The sequence below is a fragment of the Tribolium madens genome, unplaced genomic scaffold (assembly GCF_015345945.1).
Source record: "Tribolium madens isolate multiple individuals breed KSU strain unplaced genomic scaffold, Tmad_KSU_1.1 Scaffold_20;HRSCAF=117;Tcas5.2_LG4, whole genome shotgun sequence".
NCBI classification, from domain to species: Eukaryota; Metazoa; Arthropoda; class Insecta; order Coleoptera; family Tenebrionidae; genus Tribolium; species Tribolium madens.
Window position 1 is genome coordinate 12,417,506 of NW_025400985.1, and position 21,565 is coordinate 12,439,070.

The 21,565-nt window shown below is 35.5% G+C and overlaps 8 protein-coding genes across 11 annotated transcripts in view; 4 read left to right on the forward strand and 4 right to left on the reverse strand.

Moving 5' to 3' along the window:
• Positions 1–145: 145 nt before the first annotated feature.
• LOC123005401 (ETS-related transcription factor Elf-1-like) lies at positions 146–4,513 on the reverse strand. Of its 2 annotated transcripts, none has more exons than XM_044399131.1 (6): positions 4,154–4,513; positions 1,568–1,616; positions 1,307–1,519; positions 938–1,078; positions 368–563; positions 146–319 (listed from the first exon to the last, which is right to left on the reverse strand). In XM_044399131.1, the coding sequence occupies exons 1-6, from the start codon at positions 4,220–4,222 to the stop codon at positions 214–216; spliced, it is 774 nt and encodes a 257-aa protein (XP_044255066.1). In that variant the 5' UTR covers positions 4,223–4,513; the 3' UTR covers positions 146–213. The 2 variants fall into 2 exon arrangements, with proteins under 2 accessions (XP_044255066.1, XP_044255065.1); XM_044399130.1 differs by having other exon boundaries at positions 1,253–1,519.
• A 380-nt stretch (positions 4,514–4,893) lies between these two features.
• On the reverse strand, positions 4,894–5,787 carry LOC123004655. The gene is made up of 2 exons (XM_044398012.1): positions 5,445–5,787; positions 4,894–5,401 (listed from the first exon to the last, which is right to left on the reverse strand). The coding sequence occupies exons 1-2, from the start codon at positions 5,595–5,597 to the stop codon at positions 5,030–5,032; spliced, it is 525 nt and encodes a 174-aa protein (XP_044253947.1). The 5' UTR covers positions 5,598–5,787; the 3' UTR covers positions 4,894–5,029.
• Positions 5,788–5,829: 42 nt separating this feature from the next.
• On the forward strand, positions 5,830–10,139 carry LOC123004653 (FAST kinase domain-containing protein 1, mitochondrial). Of its 2 annotated transcripts, none has more exons than XM_044398009.1 (5): positions 5,830–6,614; positions 6,667–6,953; positions 6,999–8,014; positions 8,061–8,501; positions 9,911–10,139. In XM_044398009.1, the coding sequence occupies exons 1-5, from the start codon at positions 5,873–5,875 to the stop codon at positions 10,137–10,139; spliced, it is 2,715 nt and encodes a 904-aa protein (XP_044253944.1). In that variant the 5' UTR covers positions 5,830–5,872. The 2 variants fall into 2 exon arrangements, with proteins under 2 accessions (XP_044253944.1, XP_044253945.1); XM_044398010.1 differs by lacking the exon at positions 9,911–10,139 and adding an exon at positions 8,560–9,321.
• Positions 10,140–10,216: 77 nt separating this feature from the next.
• On the forward strand, positions 10,217–10,833 carry LOC123004654. Its single transcript, XM_044398011.1, has 2 exons — positions 10,217–10,361; positions 10,408–10,833. The coding sequence occupies exons 1-2, from the start codon at positions 10,217–10,219 to the stop codon at positions 10,791–10,793; spliced, it is 531 nt and encodes a 176-aa protein (XP_044253946.1). The 3' UTR covers positions 10,794–10,833.
• Positions 10,834–11,125: 292 nt separating this feature from the next.
• On the forward strand, positions 11,126–14,067 carry LOC123004669 (leucine-zipper-like transcriptional regulator 1). Its single transcript, XM_044398032.1, has 5 exons — positions 11,126–11,432; positions 11,517–12,077; positions 12,126–12,289; positions 12,337–13,501; positions 13,575–14,067. Exons 2-5 carry the CDS (start codon positions 11,526–11,528, stop codon positions 13,995–13,997), a joined length of 2,304 nt encoding a protein of 767 aa, XP_044253967.1. The 5' UTR covers positions 11,126–11,432; positions 11,517–11,525; the 3' UTR covers positions 13,998–14,067.
• Positions 14,019–14,725, reverse strand: LOC123004670 (probable 39S ribosomal protein L49, mitochondrial). The gene is made up of 2 exons (XM_044398033.1): positions 14,559–14,725; positions 14,019–14,512 (listed from the first exon to the last, which is right to left on the reverse strand). The coding sequence occupies exons 1-2, from the start codon at positions 14,628–14,630 to the stop codon at positions 14,048–14,050; spliced, it is 537 nt and encodes a 178-aa protein (XP_044253968.1). The 5' UTR covers positions 14,631–14,725; the 3' UTR covers positions 14,019–14,047.
• An 833-nt stretch (positions 14,726–15,558) lies between these two features.
• Positions 15,559–21,565, forward strand: part of LOC123005220 — a 25,004-nt gene continuing 18,997 nt past the window's right edge. Inside the window, exons 1-2 of the mRNA XM_044398878.1 lie at positions 15,559–15,848; positions 15,901–15,948. Of these exons, the coding sequence (XP_044254813.1) occupies positions 15,814–15,848; positions 15,901–15,948 (83 nt within the window). The 5' untranslated portion in view covers positions 15,559–15,813. The remainder of the gene's footprint in view (positions 15,849–15,900; positions 15,949–21,565) is intronic.
• The window catches only part of LOC123005694 (ATP-binding cassette sub-family G member 1-like), an 8,997-nt gene continuing 3,439 nt past the window's right edge, over positions 16,008–21,565 (reverse strand). The window contains exons 3-10 of one of the 2 annotated variants that reach the window (XM_044399558.1): positions 20,254–20,452; positions 19,999–20,144; positions 19,368–19,606; positions 17,295–17,393; positions 17,110–17,243; positions 16,891–17,059; positions 16,585–16,841; positions 16,008–16,525 (exon numbers count right to left, since the gene is read on the reverse strand). In XM_044399558.1, the coding sequence (XP_044255493.1) occupies positions 16,178–16,525; positions 16,585–16,841; positions 16,891–17,059; positions 17,110–17,243; positions 17,295–17,393; positions 19,368–19,606; positions 19,999–20,144; positions 20,254–20,452 (1,591 nt within the window). In that variant the 3' untranslated portion in view covers positions 16,008–16,177. Of the gene's footprint in view, positions 16,526–16,584; positions 16,842–16,890; positions 17,060–17,109; positions 17,394–19,367; positions 19,607–19,998; positions 20,145–20,253; positions 20,453–21,565 lie in introns of both variants that reach the window. The other variant, XM_044399557.1, reaches the window with a different exon arrangement.

Sequence of the window (21,565 nt, forward strand, 5' to 3'; positions counted from 1 at the left end):
AATTTGCTCAAAAACGGTACAAAAACCATTTCGCTAAGTTGCGTAATACCGCCATTCGCAACGTCACAAAGTAATTCGAAAATTACCCAATTCCACCTTTTTTGCGCCCTTTACACTTGTTTACACAACAAAAAAAAAACATAAATCGCAATTAACATCAACTTTTTATTTATAAAACTTACAAAACCTATCGTAAAACTTAACTAAATTCGCTTAATTAATCGGGCGGATGGTTTGCCACCCTTTGGCCTGGGGCCCGAATTTGTAAACTAGACGTTTGCCCGGCACTGGCAACAACACCTCTCTCTTGTAGTAATATCTGGGAAGGAACAAAGCAAATTTTTTTCGCACTCAAAATCAGGTTTACCTCATAGCTCGACTGAATTTCTCATAAGTCATTTTATCATTCTTCTTTCTGTTGCCCCACAATCGAGCGACTTTTTCACTTTGGACGAACTTAAATGTGCCCTCTTCGAAATTCTCCCATTTGATCAGTTGAGGACAAGTGTTACTATCACGTAGGAGGTGCAGTAAAAACTCCCAAAGCTTCTCCGAGCGTTTACCTGAAACATACCTCAGACAATTTGCAAACAAAAATCAAAACCTTGAACTCGTATCTTTATTTGAGTTTGATTTGTTGCATCAGATGAGAGTGAGACTTGAAATAAAATGCAATTTCTTATCGCCTAAAACGCTCAAATTTTTCTAATTTGATATATTGCGTAAACAACTCGAAAGCTTATTCATGAAAGCAGCAAAACAACCTTAAGATTCAGTCAATCTGCAAATATCCGTTTCGTAAACCTTAAACCTATTTGAATTGCATGTTCTATTTGCAATTAAGTGAGACGATGACATAAATGTTTAACTTTTGATTAAAATAAACCACAGTGGCCGCAATTTGATCAAACCCAAAGGTCATGGATAATCAACTTACCAATTCTATCGGATGTGGGTTTGCATCGAGGCCTTCCTGGTCTTTTATTGTTAGGAGAGGAGTAAATTTCATTGGTTGGGTTATTGAAAACTGGCACGTTCTCGTTATTGGTTTCGTAGAAACAATTACTCTCTTGATTATCTAAAAAATTATCGCTCAATTTCTGTTGTTGTTACAAAATTGCTTTGTTATCATTATGCGAAAATAAACGCGGAAGCAATATGACCTGCCCCAATTATTATCAGTTAATTGAACGGTTTAGGCTTAGCGATCAGATAAACGATAAATTTTGCAATAATTTCGATTAAAACTTACATTCATTGGGATGGCACCTAAGGTAAGTTTCTTTGGCATTGAAAATTAACTGACCTAAACTATTTGACTTGGATAAAATTTTACAGTTCTCTTCGGACAAGTTTCGGAAGATGAATCCCGAGATGCATTGGAAGCGTTCGAAATTATCGTTTGATAATTGGGCGGATTCGGGGGAAACTTTATCTAATATGAAGTCCAAGACTTCGTCAGTTTCCCACTGATCCATGGGTTTCGGGTTGGGCAAAGGGAAATGTCGCAAAAGATCATCTGAAAGAAATTTTCAGGTTTCAGTCGAAACGGTGCACTTTCACATACCGGCCTCGATGTCTTCCATGTAGCTGTTTTCAGTGTCTTCCATAAAATACTGAAAAAATTAAACATAAATTTTTCACTAATGTCAGTCGTGACATTTATTAAGACAAGTGTAATTTTAGCGAATTCTTCGGTTGCTAAAGAACATGAAAGGCTGTCTCTACGATGTTATTTCATTGATAATAATGATAAAACAGTCACATAAAGTTTGTTTTTTTTTTAAATGGAAATGCCAAATAGTCTTATCGTTGGCACCACTAGTAAATTCATCCATGGTAATTTTAATAAAGGAAGTTGGCAGTTACGGTTTTTTGAATTAATTTGAAAACAATGTCATTAAACGTCAACACAAAAAATCGTCTAAGAAAATTTAGAGACGAAACACCAAAAAAGGAACAAATTCAGTAGCGCTAACAGTTTTTAGACATTTGGACACGAATAGTTCGCAAGCAGAAAGTTAGAAAAAGGGTCCGTTAAAATGTAGACGCAATTTGTAATGCAGGTTTGCTAAACATTCCCAATTTTTAGCAAGAAATTGACAAGAACACAAATAAACATGAATGGGAAAGAAGCTCGGAAAGAATGCAATTAAATTAGTGTCTTGTGCATCGTTTTTGAGGAACGAGTTGTAAAAATCACAATTTTGAAACTAAAGCTGAAGAAGAATTTATAAAATGCATCAACTTTGACCTCATTTCAATAAATTATAGAAAATTTATTGCCAATCATCATAATACCTACTTGTATCTTTTGCTAAATAACTTTTTTCTGTATATACATCCTTTTGCTTCAAAGTTTTTGTAGCGAGAACCTCATTTTTGTCCACAACATTGTACTTACTTGCAGTGTGTTTCTATCAAAATTATTAGGACTGAATTCTGTCTTTAGACCTTAGGTAATGATGTCTGTCATCAGGTATTCAATTATAGCGCTTTCAAAGAGCAAACAGGCACACAAGATTCATAAAAGTAAAAATTTTGACAACGTCTCAATTTGAACACATAACCATAATTTTTTAACAAAATTTCTAGGGACAAAAACAAAGAGCAAACAAAATTTGTGGCTATGGAAACAAGCTGCAACCAATTTTTTCACCAAAATTTTGACTTGGTAATTTCCATTTAAATAAAAAAACAGACTTTATCTTTGTATGCAGGATCGTGAAACGGAAAAATGATATTTTTTTGGTAAAATCTTATATTGAGTAGTAAATTCTGATTGCTATTTTTGAAATTAAAAAACCAAAATAATGTATTAAAAACAAGTTTCATAAGACGAAGCACGAATTCAAGTTTAAAAATTATGAAACAATTTTTTTCATACTATTTGCCCCCTTTTAGCCGTTTTTAAACAAACTTTTTACTTTGTTGTGACGTTTGGTGATGATTTTACGTTAGAAAACCCCCTAAAGCAATATATTTCAACGAAATAAGTATTTATATCGTCATTTGCGCCCAAAATATAGCGATGAGCTATTTACAATCCAATTATGCTCGATTTTAAGACAGAAATCGTTATAAATCAATGTTTTTTTTTTAACAAAATACTTGCTTAAATTTCAATTTTCGGTCAAAATACAGCAGTTTGTGCTATTTCCAATCAAAATGTCTTAATTTTAAGCCTGAAATCGTTGTAAATCAATCTATTTTAAAATAAATGTTTAAATGACAGATTTCTGCCAAAATAAATGAATGACAATTGACTGTAAAATCGTAACGTTTGAATTTAATAATCAATGTCGCCAACTTAATTGCAATGTCATAGGAAACTTTCATTAAAATTTAATTGAAAACATGGAACTTCTTTGTGTTCTCGCTCAGAACAAATATTTATTTATCTAAGACCTTTATGATCTTGTGTATGGTTATTCCATTAAACTACACAAAAACTGCATTTTTAGTTAATTTTTTAGGTAAAAAAATTCTGATTAATTCATGATGTGAAAACCTTTCCATTGCACTCTCTAAATTACAACAAAAAACACAAAAAGTCATTATAGAAAAAAGTAAATTTAAAAAAAAATGAAATTATTAACATTTGAGAATTTGAATTATCGTAAACTTATTTTGTTCCTAACTAAAGTACCAAATTACGTAAATAATTTAATTTTTTGGCTACTACAAATAAAACAAACATCAGCTTGGATTTTCCATACTAATCTATCAGATGGTATTTCCGCATTTGATACTACTTTTCTTTGGTGACTGTTTCGAAACTTTATTATTGATTTAAGATTTTATGTTTTCATATCATTACAATTTAATTGTCACTGCAAAAAATAGGATACAAAGTAGAATAATAGAATTGTGAAATACAATATGCAAATATTAAGTACAATAAACTTTATACTCATAGAAATTTGTTATTAATGAATTTTGAATTTGAATTCAATAACTGTTTCTATTTGTTTTTTTTTTTTAATTCGTCTATTTATTCAATGTAATGTTGACTAAATATAGGTACTGTCTAAAGTTGCTCAGCTGGTAAAAATGTCAAAATAGGGGAATCCCAATAAAGGTAAATACAAATAAACACGACAAAGGTGTGATGATAACCGGCTTTGGAAAAATTATCTAAACTTTGACTTACGTTGATGTCCTGAAGTAAGAACAAATCGTCAAGCATTGTGGACAAATCAGGAGGTGGATAATTATTCATGTTCACACACTGAATGCAAAAAACATTATGATCAACTGTGCTTTTGGCTTTTCTAAATAATAAGGAGTGTATGATATACACGAAACTTATCGCGTTTTATCTGAGTGACGTATATAAACTGTATAATTTTTTAAATTTTCATAATTGAATAACGATCACTGATTATCGCTCAAAATCGATAAACTGTTTATGAATCGAATTCTGTAGAAACGGAAAAATATTGATTTTGTGTATTTTTTTATAGAAAAAGGACCTTCGTAATTGTGACACTCAGGATTATAGAAGCTTAACTTTTCGTCACCTTAAATGTCTGGGTCACTAAGTGAACTAGATGCGCATTTTGCTGCTTTGGGAAATCCCCCTTATCATGTTGGTAAAATAAGTATATCAGACACGTTCGTGGTGTTTTTGACAGAAGATAAAATAGTGGTCACTACAATTAAGTATTTCTGTATAAAAAATACTCAAAAGTGAAACTTGTTTTTCTTTAAAGAGTAATTAAAAAAATTACTTCTTATAGACAACCAACAATACATATTAGAAATAAAGGAAGCAATAAAAATAAAGCGACTTTTATATTAATAATTATTATTTTGAATAGAATGAATGTAAATACTATAAAACCAAAACAAGACGGAATTATTAATGAACTCTTTCCAGGCGTTTCATTTGATGTAAATGGTGTTTTTCATATATTCAGAAATGGAATATTGTACTTCTTTTAAATTTTGAATTTTCAAACATCTTAATAAAAACTGATACAATTGATTTTAGTAAGTATTTATTTATTATTCATGGCATATATTTCTAATGAAGCTCCTTTTGTTTGAGCAAATCCGTGTATGCCCCCGACAGTAGGTCTTCCTTCCCAACCCCTAAATCCTCCATGAGTTCCAAAGCAATTTTCTCCCCATCTCCAGGACTCTGTTCAGGCTTCAAAACCACTTCGAGTTCCATAAAATCACCCAAATTCTCCACAGAATCAATATGAACTCTAGTTTGGCCCACCATAAACAAATATCTAACTTTTTCCACAATTCCATTTGAACCCAAAGCCTTATCTAACACTTTATGTAAGTCTTGGACCCCTTCAGAATTTATAAATGTCTTCTCGTACGATGATAATTTTGGTCCTTCGACGTCCGGTCTTTCGTAATATATCAATTGCGCATCTCCGCTCTTAAAAAATCAATTAAAATTGCAAAAAATAAAGACAACTAACCTCAAATTTCCGTAACTTTAACCGGCCTTTCACAACTGAATAAAAAGTGTCGTGTTGTTTTATTATTTCACCAGGAGTCTCACTTAAGGCTTTTGCTCTCTCGATTAGCCTCGCGAGTTCCCTAACTTTAGCCTTAATCTCAATATTTCGCATTTTTAAATTCAAATTGATAGTTTTTAAACCGATGTGACTGCGACCGCAAACACAAAAAACCGAAACTGGATAGGTGTTAATAGGTCAATTAAAAAAAAAAGTAACACTTTGCTCAAGTTTCAAATCACCACAAAAACCCCCATAAGTGAGTAAACTTATTTAACAAAACGTTTTGTTTTTTTCGGTCAGGCGACAAATCGTATGTAGTCACACGCACGTGTCAACTGTCAAGGTTCCTAACCCAGAAAATAACCTCACTTTTGACCATGTAAAATATGAGGTTCAGTCATTTATTTCTAATGTATGCGAAACGTACAGTGTGTGTAAGATCACTAGTGCCTCCTTTCCGTTATTTTGAAATAAAAAACCAGAAATGTGGCTTAGTTCAGTGCCAACTATCGACTTGTGCCCCCTTGAATATGAGGCCATACCGGGACGACAGTTCCACAGACGAAGATCTCGACTACGACTACATAAGTACACTAAAACAGGAAGGCTACGCCCGGGATTTGTTGTACAAAAATACCAAAGATATTTTACTCAATCGCATTTATAGTTGTGTCTCAGTTCAAGAATTATTTAATGTGTTGGAGCGCAATTCGCATTATTACAGATGCGAGGATGTTACACAGACAGTGTTCGTGTTGTATGATTTAATGCGGATTTTTTGTGACGTCGCTGTGGCTAATAGGAAAAGTTTAACCGAGGCAAAAGCCGAGTTTTTGAACAATCTTTTAGTGAATAGTAGTTTCCAAAAGTTACTCCAAATCGCTGAAGGGAAAATTCACGATTTCGATAGCAATACATTGAGTTTTTGTCTACTTTATTTGACAAAGTTGGGGCTGGATATTGGGACAAAACCGGTCCAGTTATTGAATGAAATAATTAGGAAAAAATTAGTGAATGAATTTAAAATATCACCAACTTCAAGATACTTAGAGACGATTTTTGAGGAAGTTAATTTAAGGTCATATTTTATGTCGCAAGAACTTATTCCGTTAGTCATTAATGAGATTGGTGAGGAGTTTTGTTGTCTATTTTTTTTTATATAAAAAAGAACTGATTGCAGATCGTTGTGAGTCTCCACTCGCCCTACATGACCTTACTGTAAGTCTCAATAAACTGTACAGAGTCGTAACTGACGAAACGTTAGATAAGTACAAAGAAAAAGTCGAGATTTTTATTCAAAACGGTTTTTTAACATCGTCAAATTACAAAGTGGTTTTGCAAATAATCGCGTTTTTAAATTACCCCAAATGGCGGGAAAAGAACTCAGTTTTAATCTCCAAGTGTGTTCTATTGATAAAAAACAATTTAAGCGACTTGAACATGAACGAAATAATAATGTTATATGAGGTGAGTAACGACATGAATTAAAAAAAAATCATTTTACAATTTTAGACATTTTTCAAAATCCAAGAACCGGGCGAAATCCTCAGTAGTTTGCAACGTTGCTCGTCAAAGTTTTTCCACCAATTGGACGAAACCCCAACCGCACAAAAACTGACCCTTTTCTCGATAATAATCTATTTCGCGTCCCCAAATTTACGAAGCGACTTTCAAAAAATCCTGAAAAAATACGTGCAAGAATGCAACGACTACGACAATTTGATGATTCTTCGGAAATTGTTGTCCCACGTGAAAGTCACCGACGAAAAACTTTGCAATCTGTTTTGGGACAAAGTCCTGAAATTTGTGAAAACGCAAAATCTGGACGTGATAAAACTGACGCAGAATTACATTAATTTCAGTAACGATACGGGGAATTACAGACACCCCAAATTCGAAGCTGAAGTTTTGAGCTTGATGAGTGGTTTGGTCAAAGAGGCGAATTACGATTTTTTTCCGCAAAAATTGTCGAATTTTCTGAGTTTCGTGTTACTGTACGGGGAGGACCACAACTTGCTTCAGCATTTGGTGGCGAAGTTGGAGGCGAGTTGGGGGCAACTGCGATACATTGATTGTTTAAGACTCGCTTTCACGGTGAAAATTTTCAGTGGGATGGAAAACAAGTACAAAAAATTGCCTTTCGTAAAGAGGATTAATCGGGTCCTTGATGAATTGATTAATAAATTGGGGGAAAACAGCGCTGATGATTTGTGGAAAACCAACGCACTACTGAAAGCTTGTATTTATAAAAGCCGAGCTGATGCACTTGTCACGAATAAATTATTGAACAATTTTAAGTGTTTTGGTCACATTTCGTCGAAAAACATCGAAAACATTTACTTTTGTTTCCTTATGACTAATTCTCTAATACCGGAAGTCATCGATAACATGACTGAGTATATTGTTACTTACAAAAACCACGTTTTGGGGTTTAATGTCTCAAGAGTGATGTATTTGTGCTACAGTCTGGGTTATCAGCCGAAAAAATCGAGCGAGTTTTTTGAAAAAGCCACCAATATCATAATTAGGTGAGAATTGTGATTCCCCCAATTGAAAATAATTTTTTTTTCGAAGAGATCAAGAACGGATGACGGGTCTGTCGCTGATTTACACCGCTGTAGCGTTGTGCTTCTTCAACAAACTCCCAAATTCGTTGATAAAATCAATTTTCAACGAGGAATTTATGGATAAACTTGACAGTGAGCTGGAAAAGTGCTACTCCAAGGATAAATATCCCCAAAGAGTTCGTTACAATTTAATGGAACTCAATCGTGCGGTCTGTTTGGATTACCCCGAGAGCAACGTCCCGTGGTTCCACCAAAAATACGTTAATGAAAATGTCCACTCGACGAAAAATTCACTTTTTTCCAATAAAGTCAGGGAATATTTGAGGAAAATTGTCCCAACTTCGGCCCTCGCCGAAAATGTTGTCACGGCTTATGGCTACAAGGTCGATTTTGTGGTCAATTTAAACTCGCGAGAGGAGCTTGTCGACGAGTCTCAAGCTGTAAAAAGGTGACCAGTCATTTTTTTAGAATTATTTTTTTCTATTTTGCGCCCTTATGCTTTTCAGGTTGGTATTTCCTCACTTTCGTGATAGAAAAATAACCAGGGTATTAAGCGACATGACTGAGCAAGAAAAGCAGAATGTCAATTGAAAACAGTGTTGCCAAGTCTAGGGAAATTTTTATAAGGAACAAATTAAATGCACAGTAAAAATAATAAATGCACAGTAAAGACAAAGAATGAATGTCTACAAAACTAATTAATTAATATTCACACATTTACAAACAAAATGTTTCCGAGCTAAATCCGAATGTCCCAAAGCGTTCAAAAACAGCAGTGCAAAGAGTGGCGTACGCTGGATTAGACTGATTACCATTTGTGCACAGGTTAAAACCTTTGCTAAAATCATTCTTGCGCAGGGGCCCTTGCTAATACATACACCACCCTCCAATAATAATAAATACTCAATAGTATAAAAATAAGAACCAATAATATATAACATTCGCGCAGGCGCCATACATTGAGAACAAAATTCGATTTTTTAATTACTATGATATAGTGAATGAAGACAAAAATTATGAATGCCACTATTTTTTGGCATTTTTTGAGCATTTTATACATTTTTTGCCCAAAAACTCAATTATTTTGCCATTTTTTTCTGAAAAATATGTTGTAAAAACCCCCGATTTGTTTTTAGAATGTAGGTTTTTTTGAGATAATTTTACTCGACAGGATTAAAAAATCGTTAAATTGGGTCGAAAAGTATATTATTTTGGCGTTTTCGGAGCGTTTTAGTCCGTTTTTGAGCTAAAAACAGAGCTATTTTGTAAAATTTCTTTAAAAAGCACATCGAGAATTTTCCAAAATAGTGTTATTTTTGCAAAATTAACAAAAACAAATCTAAATTGATTTTATTTCGTTTGTTTTATTAGATTTAGCTCGTTTTTGAGTAAAATTTGTCATAAAATAAGCCGAAAAACATAGTATGGCTTTACCTTTTTCAAGTCTTTGTAAGCTTGTTTTTGAACTAAATGCTCTGTTTTTGCGAGATTTTGCTAAAACAAACCAGAAAACATCAAATCAAGTTATTATTTTTGCTTTTTTCAAGTTTTTTAGCATGTATTTCAAGTAAAAAATTACAGAATTAGACCAAAAATAATGTTTATTTGCTTTTTTCGAGCGTTAAAGCACGTTTTTGGATGACAAATTGTCCAAAATTCCGTGTCCGGCAGTGTATTGCATTAATACAACATTAAAAACTAGTTTACCAGATTTTTCAAACATGTATGTTTCCAACTGACGTAAAATTCCCTAAATTAAAAAGTCTTTGTTTCTTTAAAACAGCGCAAAATGGAAAAAAATGGTGTAAAAGAATTGTTGAGGTCTTTGTGACTCGTATTTTAATATACTATTTCCAGGCTGGCTTTATTGTTGCTCCCAGAATTCGCATACACGAAAATTGTGACTCGCCTGAAAGGACCCTTCCAAATGAAGAAGCGCCATTTGGAAATTCTGGGGTACAAAGTGATTTTCGTGAGGTCGAGTGACTGGATTGAGTTATATTACGCTGAAGATCGGATAGACTTTTTAAAACAATTAATTTGGCCGAATTGTGACGGTTTAAATAAAGATCAACTTGTAAGATAAACATTGTTTTTTTGCTTGCAAAAACTTCAGTTTTTTCCTGCCTAATCACACAAAATAAAACTCAGTGTGGTTCCACCATGTCTAGTGACAAGTCCGGTTATCCGATTGTGAGCGTGAACCCTCGCCCCATTTGGCGCCTCCGGATGGAAAACCGCGAAGTATACCAGATCCCCGAAGACTTTGTCGACAAATACATTTTCAAAATCGTCGACAAACTCATAGGTGAGGCAAAAAATGAGCGATTCCGTTTCAAAAAACGAATTTCCAGCCCTGATTCGTGGCCCCACTTATAACCACGATCTCAGTTTCGCGACGTTTGTAATCAATGAGTTTTTCATTTCTTTCGATACCGACGTTTTGGATTTTTTGAAATTGCACCAACTCGAGCTTATTTACCCTTTGGTTCGAGAAGGTGTCATCGTGTCGCTTAAACGCAACGCCAAACATGTCCAAATGTGCGACATTCAGCCGAGTCTCGCCGTGAGGTACAAAGTGTGGACTGTGGGGACCTCACTCGACTTTTTCCTGCAAAACAGGGAGCGTCTAAGGAGGTTCAGCACCCAGAAATGGGTGCGCTCGCGGATTTTGGAACACAGCAAGATGAGAAAGGACGAGCGACCTGGAGGGCAATTATTAAATTTACCAAGCTGTTGATGATGGTTCATTTTGATTAAATAAATTCATTACAAGTGTGTATTTTTGGTTTTATTATTGAAAATGTCGCAATGGGGTTCACCGAGTTAGGGATTTCTGTGTGGGTTGGCACCCCTTATCTTCACTACTACAAATTTGCGGTAAAAAATGTTAAAAGCAAAAACACATGAAATTGGTGATTATTGGGGCTAATTGAAGCTTAAAATGAGTCAGTCACTTTTACAGCCCCGATAAACTAACCTCAAATTATGCTAGTTGGTTTTATTGATGAAAATTAAAATGCCGAAATGGGTTTCCCCGGGTTAGGGATTTTTAAATGGATTGGCATCCCTTCTTACTTTTTGTGATAGAAAATGTGAAAACACTTGAAATTGATAACTGTTGGGGTTGGGGCTGATAAATGAATCAAATGTCATTTTTGTAGCTAACCCCAAATTGTTTATTCTGGTTGTGACACCCCCACTTGTTTGAATAAACCCTCACTGGTAATAAATCGATGAAAAGAAGCTTCTAACTGAGTCTGAGCGGAAGTATTGTGTTTATGTGGGTGTTTTGACGTTTCATTCAACCCAGCAAAACTAATTTTTGCGTAAAAACCTCACTCAAGCACCAATGATGTAACAAATACTGTTTTTTGAGGTCAGTATCGCGTCGTTTAGGTAAAATTTACTTCTTTTGGTTCATTTTTGTTGATAAAAAGTGACATAACCTCACATTTTCTAGGTGCAAAAAATGAGCAGTTTGACCATTTTGGACGACGCCGCACTCTACGACAATGCCCTCACACTCGAAATCGGTCCGATGGAAACGGTCCATCGGTGGAAACGTATGCCGGAATGCGATGAATTCGTGGGGGCGCGTCGTAGCAAACACACAATGGTGGCGTACAAGGGGGCGATTTACGTCTTCGGGGGCGACAACGGCAAAAGCATGCTCAATGACTTGTTACGGTTTGACGTGAAGGAGAAATCATGGGGGCGTGCGTTTACCAATGGGTGTCCCCCAGCCCCCCGCTACCACCACTCGGCTGTCGTCTATAGAAACTCGATGTTTGTATTTGGGGGCTACACCGGAGACATTCACTCCAATTCCAATCTCACGAATAAGAATGATCTGTTCGAGTATAAGTTTCATTCGGGGCAATGGGTCGAGTGGAGGTTCTTGGGAGTCACGCCGGAGCCCCGCTCGGCACATGGGGCTGCTGTGTACGATAACAAACTTTGGATTTTCGCGGGGTATGACGGGAACGCACGGTTGAACGACATGTGGACCATTTCGCTCAATGTAAAACCACGTCGGGCTGGTTTCAGGGGGTTCACTGGTTTGTTTTAGGGGGATAGTCGATGTTGGGTCAAAATCATGCAACAGGGGGAGTGCCCCCCGACTTGTTGCAACTTCCCGGTGACCGTAGCACGGGAACGCATGTTCGTTTTTAGTGGCCAAAGTGGGGCACAAATCACTAATTCCCTCTTCCAGTTTAATTTCAACACACATACGTATAACCCCCTTGTTGGTGCGGCTCCAAGTGATAACATTGTTGCAGCTGGACGAGGATCACCACCGACCATATTCTACGGGGGGCTCCAGCGCCCCCTGCTCGTCGCTACGGTCACACAATGGTGGCTTTTGATCGTCATTTGTACGTTTTTGGGGGGGCTGCCGACAGTACACTTTCCAATGATCTCCATTGCTTCGATTTGGACTCTCAAACTTGGTCAACGATTTTACCAGCAGCGGAGTCTTTTGTCCCTTCAGGGAGGCTTTTCCACGCTGCAGCTGTCGTAGACGACGCCATGTTTGTCTTTGGGGGCACAATTGATAATAATGTGCGAAGTGGGGAAATGTACCGTTTCCAATTCTCTTGTTACCCCAAATGTACCCTTCATGAAGACTTTGGAAAATTGCTCTCAACGAATGAGTTTTACGACGTCCAGTTTTTAGTGGGGCCCGATTTGAAGAAAATTTTCGGGCACATGGCCATAGTGGCCGCAAGGTCGGCTCATTTACGCCAGATTTTGAAAAAAAATAAAGCAAAACGTGATAGCCACTTGGAGAAATTATTCGGAACTGTTAATGTCCCCTTTAAGGAGGTTCCATTGGTCGAAATTGAGTTTCCAGATGCTAATCCCGAAGCCTTTGAACTAGTCCTTGACTACATCTACATGGATTGCATTGACCCCACAAAAAAAGGGGGCGCACCCACTGAGACAGTTCTACGAATGATGGACGTTTATCGACTCGCAGTGGAATTCGGAATGGTCCGCTTGGACAATTTGTGTGTCCAATATTTAAACTCCTCTATTAACATGGCCAACGTTCTGGAAGCCCTAGAGACAGCCCACAATTTAAAATTGAACGTTATTAAAGACCACTGTTTGCGTTTCATCGTCAAAGAATCGAATTATAACGATATTGTGATGTCCACAAAATTCGAATCGTTGAGTAGTAAACTTATCATAGAGATAATAAGATTGAAACAAACGGCGAGTAATAGTAAGAGTGTAAGTGAGAGTCAGGGGGAGTTAGCGGGGACCACTTTGGAGCAAGATATGGCTATGTTTTTAAAGGCACACGGGGCCCCCTTCTATGACGTTGATCTGGTTTTAGATGGCAACGCCATACCGGCACATAAACCGATTCTGGCCGCCAGAAGTGGCTATTTCGAAGCCCTTTTCAGGTCCTTCATGCCGACAGATTGTAAAGTCAAGGTAAAATTCAACACGACTTTGTTCGGCATAAAAACAAATGTTCACTATTTAATTATTTTTATCCTGTTTTTAGATTCAAATCGGCGAAATGATTCCGTCGCTGCAATCATTCCACTCCCTCCTGCGTTTCGTATACTGCGGGGACGTAAACATGCCCCCCGAGGACTCCCTGTACCTGTTCTCAGCCCCCCTGTTTTACAGTTTCACCAACAACCGGCTCCAGGCCTTCTGCAAGCAGAATTTAGAAATGAACGTCTCGTTTGAGAACGTGATACAGATCTTGGAGGCGGCTGATGGGATGCAAGCTACTGATATGAAGAAGTACGCCCTAGATTTGATCGTTCACCACTTTACCAAAGTGGCGAAGCTACCGCGACTTCGCATGTTAAGCAAAGAGCTGATTTTGGACATTTTGATGGCCCTTGCGAACGACTTAAGCGAGTCGAAGTGCCAGGACGTGTCGTCATCGACGAGTTTCACCGATGGTTGTACTTAATGTAATTTTTTGGGCACCAAATTAAGCAACAATGTATTCAATTTATTTAATTATAAATTTCGTTCACCTAGCCAGTATTTTATTGCGTTCACGTGATCGCCGTTTATACTAATTTTACCCGCAAACTCGTTGACTTGCAGTCGTAGGTTTTTCGGCTTGACTAAGTCCTCCAGAAAGGGGCGTAGTTCCTTCTCTAGTTGCCAAATATCGCCCTGAATTTTTTTAATAATTGTGTGTCTTGCAGTCCCCCTTTGACGGATATCTAGGTAAACCGGCATCATGTGGTTGCGAGTCCTCGCGACAAAGTAGGGGCGGTCTGTGAGGTCGTCGGCTTGGGGCTTCCAGCCTGACGCATACACTGGCAATTTCTTCGGTTCTGGGACTGTAGCAACTGGGAGGATTCTCTCGACGTATTTCCAGTCTTCAGGACTCTTTGTTGTTTCATATTTTGTGGTAACATCGACGTCCACAAGAAATTTACTCGAGTTGAAGCTGGAATTCCGGATTTGGGCCATCTAAAATGTAAGGTTAGTGTGCTAAAAAAACACAATTTGGACTCACGTTGCATGATTGAGGATGCAATAAACGGACTTTTGTGATAATTCCTTGTAAATGTGCCCGAATTGTTGCCATTTTTATATTAATTTAATAATCAAACAAACAAATTCGGGATTACATAACCTCAATTTCGGTAATCAATGTCGCCAACATATATGAGATATTAGAAGTAGGGTCGCCAACATGCCAATTCCAGACGTCTCCAAAATGTATTTACAACTTCCAAAAAAACTTTTTTATCCACAATCACTCTATAAAGAGACTTTATTCCACACTTTAGATGTGTATCAAGTACCACTTTATCCACTAGTGGAATAAAGTAACTTTATTCACTGTTAGTAACCAGCTTACTACGTTTAACCGAAAGCACATTTGGCGTGACGTTTAAATGTCAGTTTAATTTTTAATTAATTTGGGCCTGTGATTATCGATAAAACGTTATATTGCAGTCGTGTGTTAGTCGCGTCCACTTAAGAAAATTAATCGCTCGAACTGACGTTAAACATTCTTGCATGGATAACACGCTACCTAACACACTCTTACAATAAATAACTATTATTTAAGCTTTTATTTTTTAATTAAAAAAAACAAAAAATACAATCAGAAAAAAATAAAAAAATATCACGTGCTAGATCTAATTTATTGCTATAATATTAGTACTGCTATAACATTCTTTGGTATAGTAATCTATTTTAAAATACGATCAAGAACAATATAATTATTATTGCAACTTTTATTCAACCGACAAAGACCAAAAACTGAGCAATAAAGACGATTTAAGTTCGATTTTACAATTCATTTGAAATTTTGAAAGGATTATTGTGGAAAAAAATTTAAATTATTATAAGCAAGGCAGTAAAAGATGTGTTTTTTTGTTGTTATTACGTGAAAATGTGACAGTTTGTAGGTATTAATTAATAATTTAAGATTTGAATAAAAATGAAAATCAAATTAAGTAAATTTAAAGCGCCGATAATGTAGTTGCGTAATTTACCGATAAAAAGTTTTAAAATTGGTTTTAAAAAATTATTGTGGAAAAAAATATAAATTATTATCAGCAAGGCAGTAAAAAATGTGTTTTTGTGATGATTGTATGAAAATGTGATAGTTTCTATTAATTAAATTGAGGCTTGATTAAAAATACCAAATTAGGTAACCTCAAAGTGCCGGTAATGTAGTTGCCTAATTTATCGATAAGAAAGGTTTTAAATTGGTTATGGAAAGAATTGTGAATTAATTGTTATCAATTTTTTTTTGTATGTCTCTGTTTCAAAGTGTTTATCAACAAGACAAGTAATTGTTGAGGTTGTGGTTAAGAAATTGATTAAAACTCTTGTTATTGTAGATTTCATTGGTTGATTATTCGGCCCCTTCCTTCGCCCCGGAATCCAAGGTGAGTGTTGTTTTTTCAGCAATTACATCAGCTTAAGGGTATAATTATGTAAATGCCAAAAAACGTAATTTTTTATTAAATAGAATCTTTGTATAATACAAAAACAAGTATTGTATCTTACACCACACTTGCATATTTACAAAACTACTTAATCCATCTTAAATCTAACGTCATATAAATAATCTCTTATAAAATCACCTAATGTTAGTAAAATAATCACAAAAATATCTTAACCGGTCCTTAATCGCCGTTTCAAAGTACAAAACGCGACCGTCCTCAATAGTAAGAAATTTCCAAAAAGAAAAGCAACATCGGTCCAGTAAGTGTTACTTTCCATGCCCAACTCCCGCAAAATGAGTTCAGGCACTTTCAAATGACAATACTCCACGTCCTCAGGACATGGAATTAAAGGGCGGTTAAAACCATAAACGGCTTGAACCAAACCTTCGTACGAATAGGCCAAGAACGACACGTAAGTCATCATGTACATGGGCTTCGACATGTGCGTGAATAAAATCAAAAAGCCGGCGAAACACAACATAACAGCGGTTATGATAGCCCCGAAAAATGTACCGTTCTGAAAAAAATAAATTAAGCAATTAATAACACAAAATAATACAAATTGTAGTGACTTACAATTGGGTTTACCAAAGTCCCGATGACTAGTCCAAGACTGGACGCTGTTAACGATAGTAGAATTAAAATAGCGACCACCATGAAAAATCGGAAACTTTCCGAGGGTTGGTCGCTCAAGAAGTACGCTGTAGAAATGTACGACATGCAAAAAATAATTTGCATCGGAATGTCTGACATTAAAAAAGCGGCGTAATAGGTTTTGAGTTTGTACCAATTATTGAAACGTTCTTTTTTTAATACTGCCACTTCGGATGGAACTAGAATAGGAATTATTTTAGAAAAGACAGTTGTTTTTTTTTAACTTACATTTGAGTACTGCGGGCATTAGAGATGTGTACGTTAAATAAACCGAAGTTACGATGAAAAAACCTACATTACTGATTGTCTTCGACCCGTCGTTCCCCGATTGGTAGTAATTCAAGCCTAGGACGATTCCTACAAGAAAATGTAGCACGATTTTGAGATGAGAAATCGTCTGAAAAATTTAGTCAGTCACAAGTTTAATGAAAGTTGTTTGAGACTAACCCAGTCCCTGTACAATTGCAAATACGATCGTTTGACTAGAATATAAAATTTAAAAAATTCAGAGGGTTGTGTGTGCTGATAAGTTGCCGAATTTTGGACTGTGTGCTCCGACTTTTCGTTTATTTTGTTTTCCACTAAAAAAATGGGTTGTTTATTATTGTTAGTTTGAGTAAACAAAAATTTACGTTTGTCCGAGGTCACTGCTGTTCTCCACTGGTTTTCGGACGCTGCTTTCGCCAAAAAATCTGTAAAATTACCATATTCGCCGTTGGCAACTTCCAGAACTGCGAAAGAGTCTTAGATTAGGACATTTAATTTTTTATTCATTTAACATTTCGTGTTTCACTTGTGTTTGTAATTGTTATTTGTTAGTTAGATTTTTGTATTAGAAGGACATTTTTTGCACTATTTCAGCAACTGGTTTAATTTTTTTGGTAGCTGAAAGGTCGAGATTATACAAAGACGTAATTCTAGTAATGCACGCATGTAAGGTCATTGATTATGTTTAATTTTGATAAGTGAATCGGTAAGGTGAGATAAAAACAGACTTCAGCTGTGTCTGTATTTTTAAAAATAATGTAGTAGTAGCATTGACTTATTCCGGTATTTGCTAATTTGCTCATCGTAAACAAGCAAATATTGAATTTTCTTTAGGAAATGACGTCAGTCTAAGAGATTATTTCAAAAACACGTCAAAATTTATTTGGACGGAATTTCCTGTCCTGCAGACTTGAACAAAAAAAAACGAAACTTGTTGTGAACCGGTGCTCGGAAAAAAATGTAATAGCATGGAGAAAAATTTTCCGGTGACCCAACATTTGCATCTTTCGTAAACTTCTGAGAGAGAGAGCAACTCCCTGTTATGTAATGAAGCGTATAAAATGTTTTTTTAAAAATGAAATTATCGAAATACATTTTTTTCTTGAAATACAGTTTGTTCAGAAAAAGCCTTTATAGTATAGGTAGAAGTAAAAGTAATACTTAGTTTATGTGGCGAAGCTGATCGTTTATTTAAGTTAAGCCACATAAACTTACTTTTACTTCGAATAACATACAGGATGTTTCCGGATTTAGTTTACAAGAGGAAACATTTTTGCTTCACCTAAACGAGCAAATCCGTAATTAAAACTTCATTATTCTGATTCAGTGAAAAGAAAAGTTACTTTTTCGCTTGATTTTGGACTTTTGGACAAAGTGACGTCATTGTCAGAAAAATTAAACCGCCAATATGATAGCATTTAAAAAGCAAGAGAAAAATGAATATTTCTTTCTACTGAGTTAGAATAGTGAAGTTTTAATTACAATTTGCTCGTTTCAGGTAAAGCAAATAAATGTTTTTCCTTTGCAGTTTTGGTGTAAAATCAAAGGTAAATTTTTTTTTTCCTCTTTTAAACTCAATGCGGGGACTTACTGTATATGTATACTATTTTAACCGCAAACGCATTCAGATCGAGTGTAAAGAGCAACACTATAATTGGCAAGTAAATGAGCAAGATAATCAGGTCGCTTTACAAGTAATAAAATCATAACAACGCTTGTACTTAAATAAATATCACGGAATTTGTGTTGAGATTTTCTAAAGTGTTTAGTAATTTAACTAATGCTTGACTGACACAGTTAGTAGTGTAAAATTCTGAATGCTGATGATCCACACTGTCCTGAAATTACTGAAGCAAAGAAACATGTCAGTAATGTCCTGGTAAAAGTAAAAATGCTTAGGCGCAAAAATAGAATTTTTACTCCATGTTTTGTGATGTTTGGGGGGTAATTTCTTGGGTTAAAATAGAAAAAAAGTTCCTATGAACCCAAAATGCTTCCTAAGGAAACTACAACCCCCAAAAGATGACAACCAAAAGGTGCATTTTAATTATTTCAGTAAACAATTGAGATGGATTTATAAAAATTTGCATTTGGGGTAATTTTTTGTGTAGAGTCTACTGGCGTTACCAGTAATTGTGTCTTTTTTTTCTAGCAGATCCGGATTTATTGACTAATTTACTTTAAAAAATGTCTTTTGTATTATTTCTGTGCGACGCTTCGTTTTCTAGAAAAAACGAGATTTTACTGAGGATTGTACTAAATCGTATGAACACGTGATTGCTTTTAGAAAATCTCGAGTTTTGGCTCCTTTAGGAAGCATTTCCGATTATAGGTCCATAGAAACTTTTTTTTCTTATTTTGACCCAAGGAATTATCCCACGCAATATTTGACCATTTTTTTCGGACATCCTGTATAAATTATGTGAAAAAGTACTTACGGTAGTCTGCGGGGTTGTGATACTGGGGGCAGTTAAAGCCAATGGAGGACAAATAGGTGACCGTGTTTCGACTGGCCCCTTGATAGATGCACTTGCCTTCGGCCATGATGTAGACGTGATCAAACATTTCGTATAAAGTGGCACTCGGTTGATGAATCGTGCAAATAATGGTTCTTCCGCCTCTTGCTAATTCTTTCAACATGCTTATGCATTGTGCTGAAGAGGAACTGTCCAAACCGCTGCGAAAAAAATAGAAAAATTGAGTGAAAGTGGTATTAAAAAAAAGAGTCAAAAATCTTGTCAAAATCAGGGAAAAGGAAGAAATGAGAAATGTTTACATAAGCAATTTTCACTCTCGTATCTGGGTCTATTTCGGTAACGGTCGTGTAAAATTGCACAGAAATGTGTTTTCAGGTCGTGTCTGTTATCTAATAGTAGTTCCCGAAGAATAGTCTAGAAGGAATCGAAATAACACAGATCTGGGCACTTTCCCTTGCATCTGAGTCTGAATAGGAAGTGTTTGGACCGGTTGATTTACGTAACTTTTTCAATTGTTTGTCATAAAGGTTGATCGTTTTTCWCAACGACCTTACCGGTCATTGATCATTAAAATAAACAAAATAACACTCACGTTGTGGGTTCGTCCAAGAACATAATAGGTGGATTGTCGATAAGTTCAAGAGCGATCGAGAGACGTTTTTTCTGGCCACCGGATAGTCGTTGACAACGCGTGTCCTTCGCCGCGGAAAGACCCAAAGTATCCAAAATGTCATCGATCTAACAAGGAAAAACGCAAAAACAAACTAAGTATATACCCTTGATAGTATCAAGTGCAAGGTAAAGTTGTTCCGATTCAAGTTACGTAAACGAGAAATTGAACACTCACCAGCATGTATTTTCTTTTCGACGATATGCCGTGTCCTAGTTTTAAGTCTGCAGCCATGTTCATTATCTCGGCGACGGTGAAAAGGGGCGCCAATTGGTCGTCCTGGAGGATGTAACACGACTGCTTTTTGTATTGCTGTGACCCGAAACGAACYTCCTTGTCGTGGGTGCTTTTTATCACACCGTGCATTCCCACAGTTCTAAGGGAGAGACAAAAGAGCTCAGCAAGAAGCAGAAAAGTTSAAACGAAGACAAGCATTTTGTTATTTTCTAAAAAATTTGGTGTTGGACAACCAAAATTTACTACTGACCATAGTACTACAAGGGAAGAAAGTGTATTATTTCCTCCCATAGGTAGAAGTTATTAATCATCAAGGTAGTACAATTAATTTTTCTACGACCCAGCAAGAAAAACTGAAAAACTAACCATTTCTCTTGATATTTAATATAGAAATTACGAGAAATAGAGATTAGAATTTTTGATTATTATGATAATACATAGGTTTTAGAAGTTTAAAAAATACTGAATTTACAAATTTCAGCAATTTTATCATATATAACATACAATTTTATTCAATCGTCAYCGTTTTTACAACTACATGAATTTAATTCTTTGTCGTCAAAAAATTAAAATGGCAAAAATGCAATTTTAACCTTAAAAATTGAATAAAACTTATAATAGTACATTATATTATAAGTGATAGAAATGCATCATTATACGCGAGTGAGAATTTTGACACTTCTCATGCACGAGTTTCATAATGGCATTTCGATCACGTGTGATACGTTTTATCTTACAGGTGCAATTATCCAAAAAATGAAGTTTCATTCAAGTAAAATATTCACCTATAAAAATATAATAGTAAATATAATATAATAGTCAAATTTACTCACTTGTGAGTACTTTATCTCACTTGTGAATAATATTTGATTTCTATCACCTAAAACAATGGTCTAAGGTAGCTCAAAAACTCAACCTGTAAGATAAAAATTATTATAGTTTTCTTAATTGCATGTCAATTCTTGAAATCCCAAGCTGAAAAGAATTCAGATCTTAAAATAGTTCAAGTGTTTTTTAATCATCTGAAAATTCTTTTCGATAAAAATTRATTAAAATGCAGATAGTTGTAATCCTTAGAATGTAGCCTTTGTGAAAAAAGGTTTTATAATGGGTTGCAATTAAAAAAAAATTAAGAAATTTTATTCTTGAAAAATTTTTACTTCTCTGAGGGGTAATTGGCCATTTTCCTTTCTAAGATTAGGGTGAAAAAACTTTCTGTTAGGGTCGTAGGAAATATTTTTTAATAAGATTT

Bases quoted from the DNA above. Each gene is read 5' to 3' on its own strand.
- LOC123004670 (XM_044398033.1), bottom strand. From the start codon at position 14,630: ATGGCAACAATTCGGGCACATTTACAAGGAATTATCACAAAAGTCCGT. The intron at 14,513-14,558 runs GTGAGTCCAAAT...CTTACATTTTAG, and splicing joins TGCATCCTCAATCATGCAAC to ATGGCCCAAATCCGGAATTC.
- LOC123005401 (XM_044399130.1), bottom strand. From the start codon at position 4,222: ATGAATAATTATCCACCTCCTGATTTGTCCACAATGCTTGACGATTTG. The intron at 1,520-1,567 runs GTATGTGAAAGT...AATTTCTTTCAG, and splicing joins CATGGAAGACATCGAGGCCG to ATGATCTTTTGCGACATTTC. The intron at 1,079-1,252 runs GTAAGTTTTAAT...ATAATTTTTTAG, and splicing joins TAGGTGCCATCCCAATGAAT to ATAATCAAGAGAGTAATTGT.
- LOC123004669 (XM_044398032.1), top strand. From the start codon at position 11,526: ATGAGCAGTTTGACCATTTTGGACGACGCCGCACTCTACGACAATGCC. The intron at 12,078-12,125 runs GTAAAACCACGT...GGTTTGTTTTAG, and splicing joins TGTGGACCATTTCGCTCAAT to GGGGATAGTCGATGTTGGGT. The intron at 13,502-13,574 runs GTAAAATTCAAC...TCCTGTTTTTAG, and splicing joins CGACAGATTGTAAAGTCAAG to ATTCAAATCGGCGAAATGAT.
- LOC123004655 (XM_044398012.1), bottom strand. From the start codon at position 5,597: ATGCGAAATATTGAGATTAAGGCTAAAGTTAGGGAACTCGCGAGGCTA. The intron at 5,402-5,444 runs GTTAGTTGTCTT...TGATTTTTTAAG, and splicing joins TAAAGTTACGGAAATTTGAG to AGCGGAGATGCGCAATTGAT.
- LOC123004654 (XM_044398011.1), top strand. From the start codon at position 10,217: ATGTCTAGTGACAAGTCCGGTTATCCGATTGTGAGCGTGAACCCTCGC. The intron at 10,362-10,407 runs GTGAGGCAAAAA...ACGAATTTCCAG, and splicing joins AATCGTCGACAAACTCATAG to CCCTGATTCGTGGCCCCACT.
- LOC123004653 (XM_044398009.1), top strand. From the start codon at position 5,873: ATGAGGTTCAGTCATTTATTTCTAATGTATGCGAAACGTACAGTGTGT. The intron at 6,615-6,666 runs GTGAGGAGTTTT...AACTGATTGCAG, and splicing joins GTTAGTCATTAATGAGATTG to ATCGTTGTGAGTCTCCACTC. The intron at 6,954-6,998 runs GTGAGTAACGAC...TTACAATTTTAG, and splicing joins AAATAATAATGTTATATGAG to ACATTTTTCAAAATCCAAGA.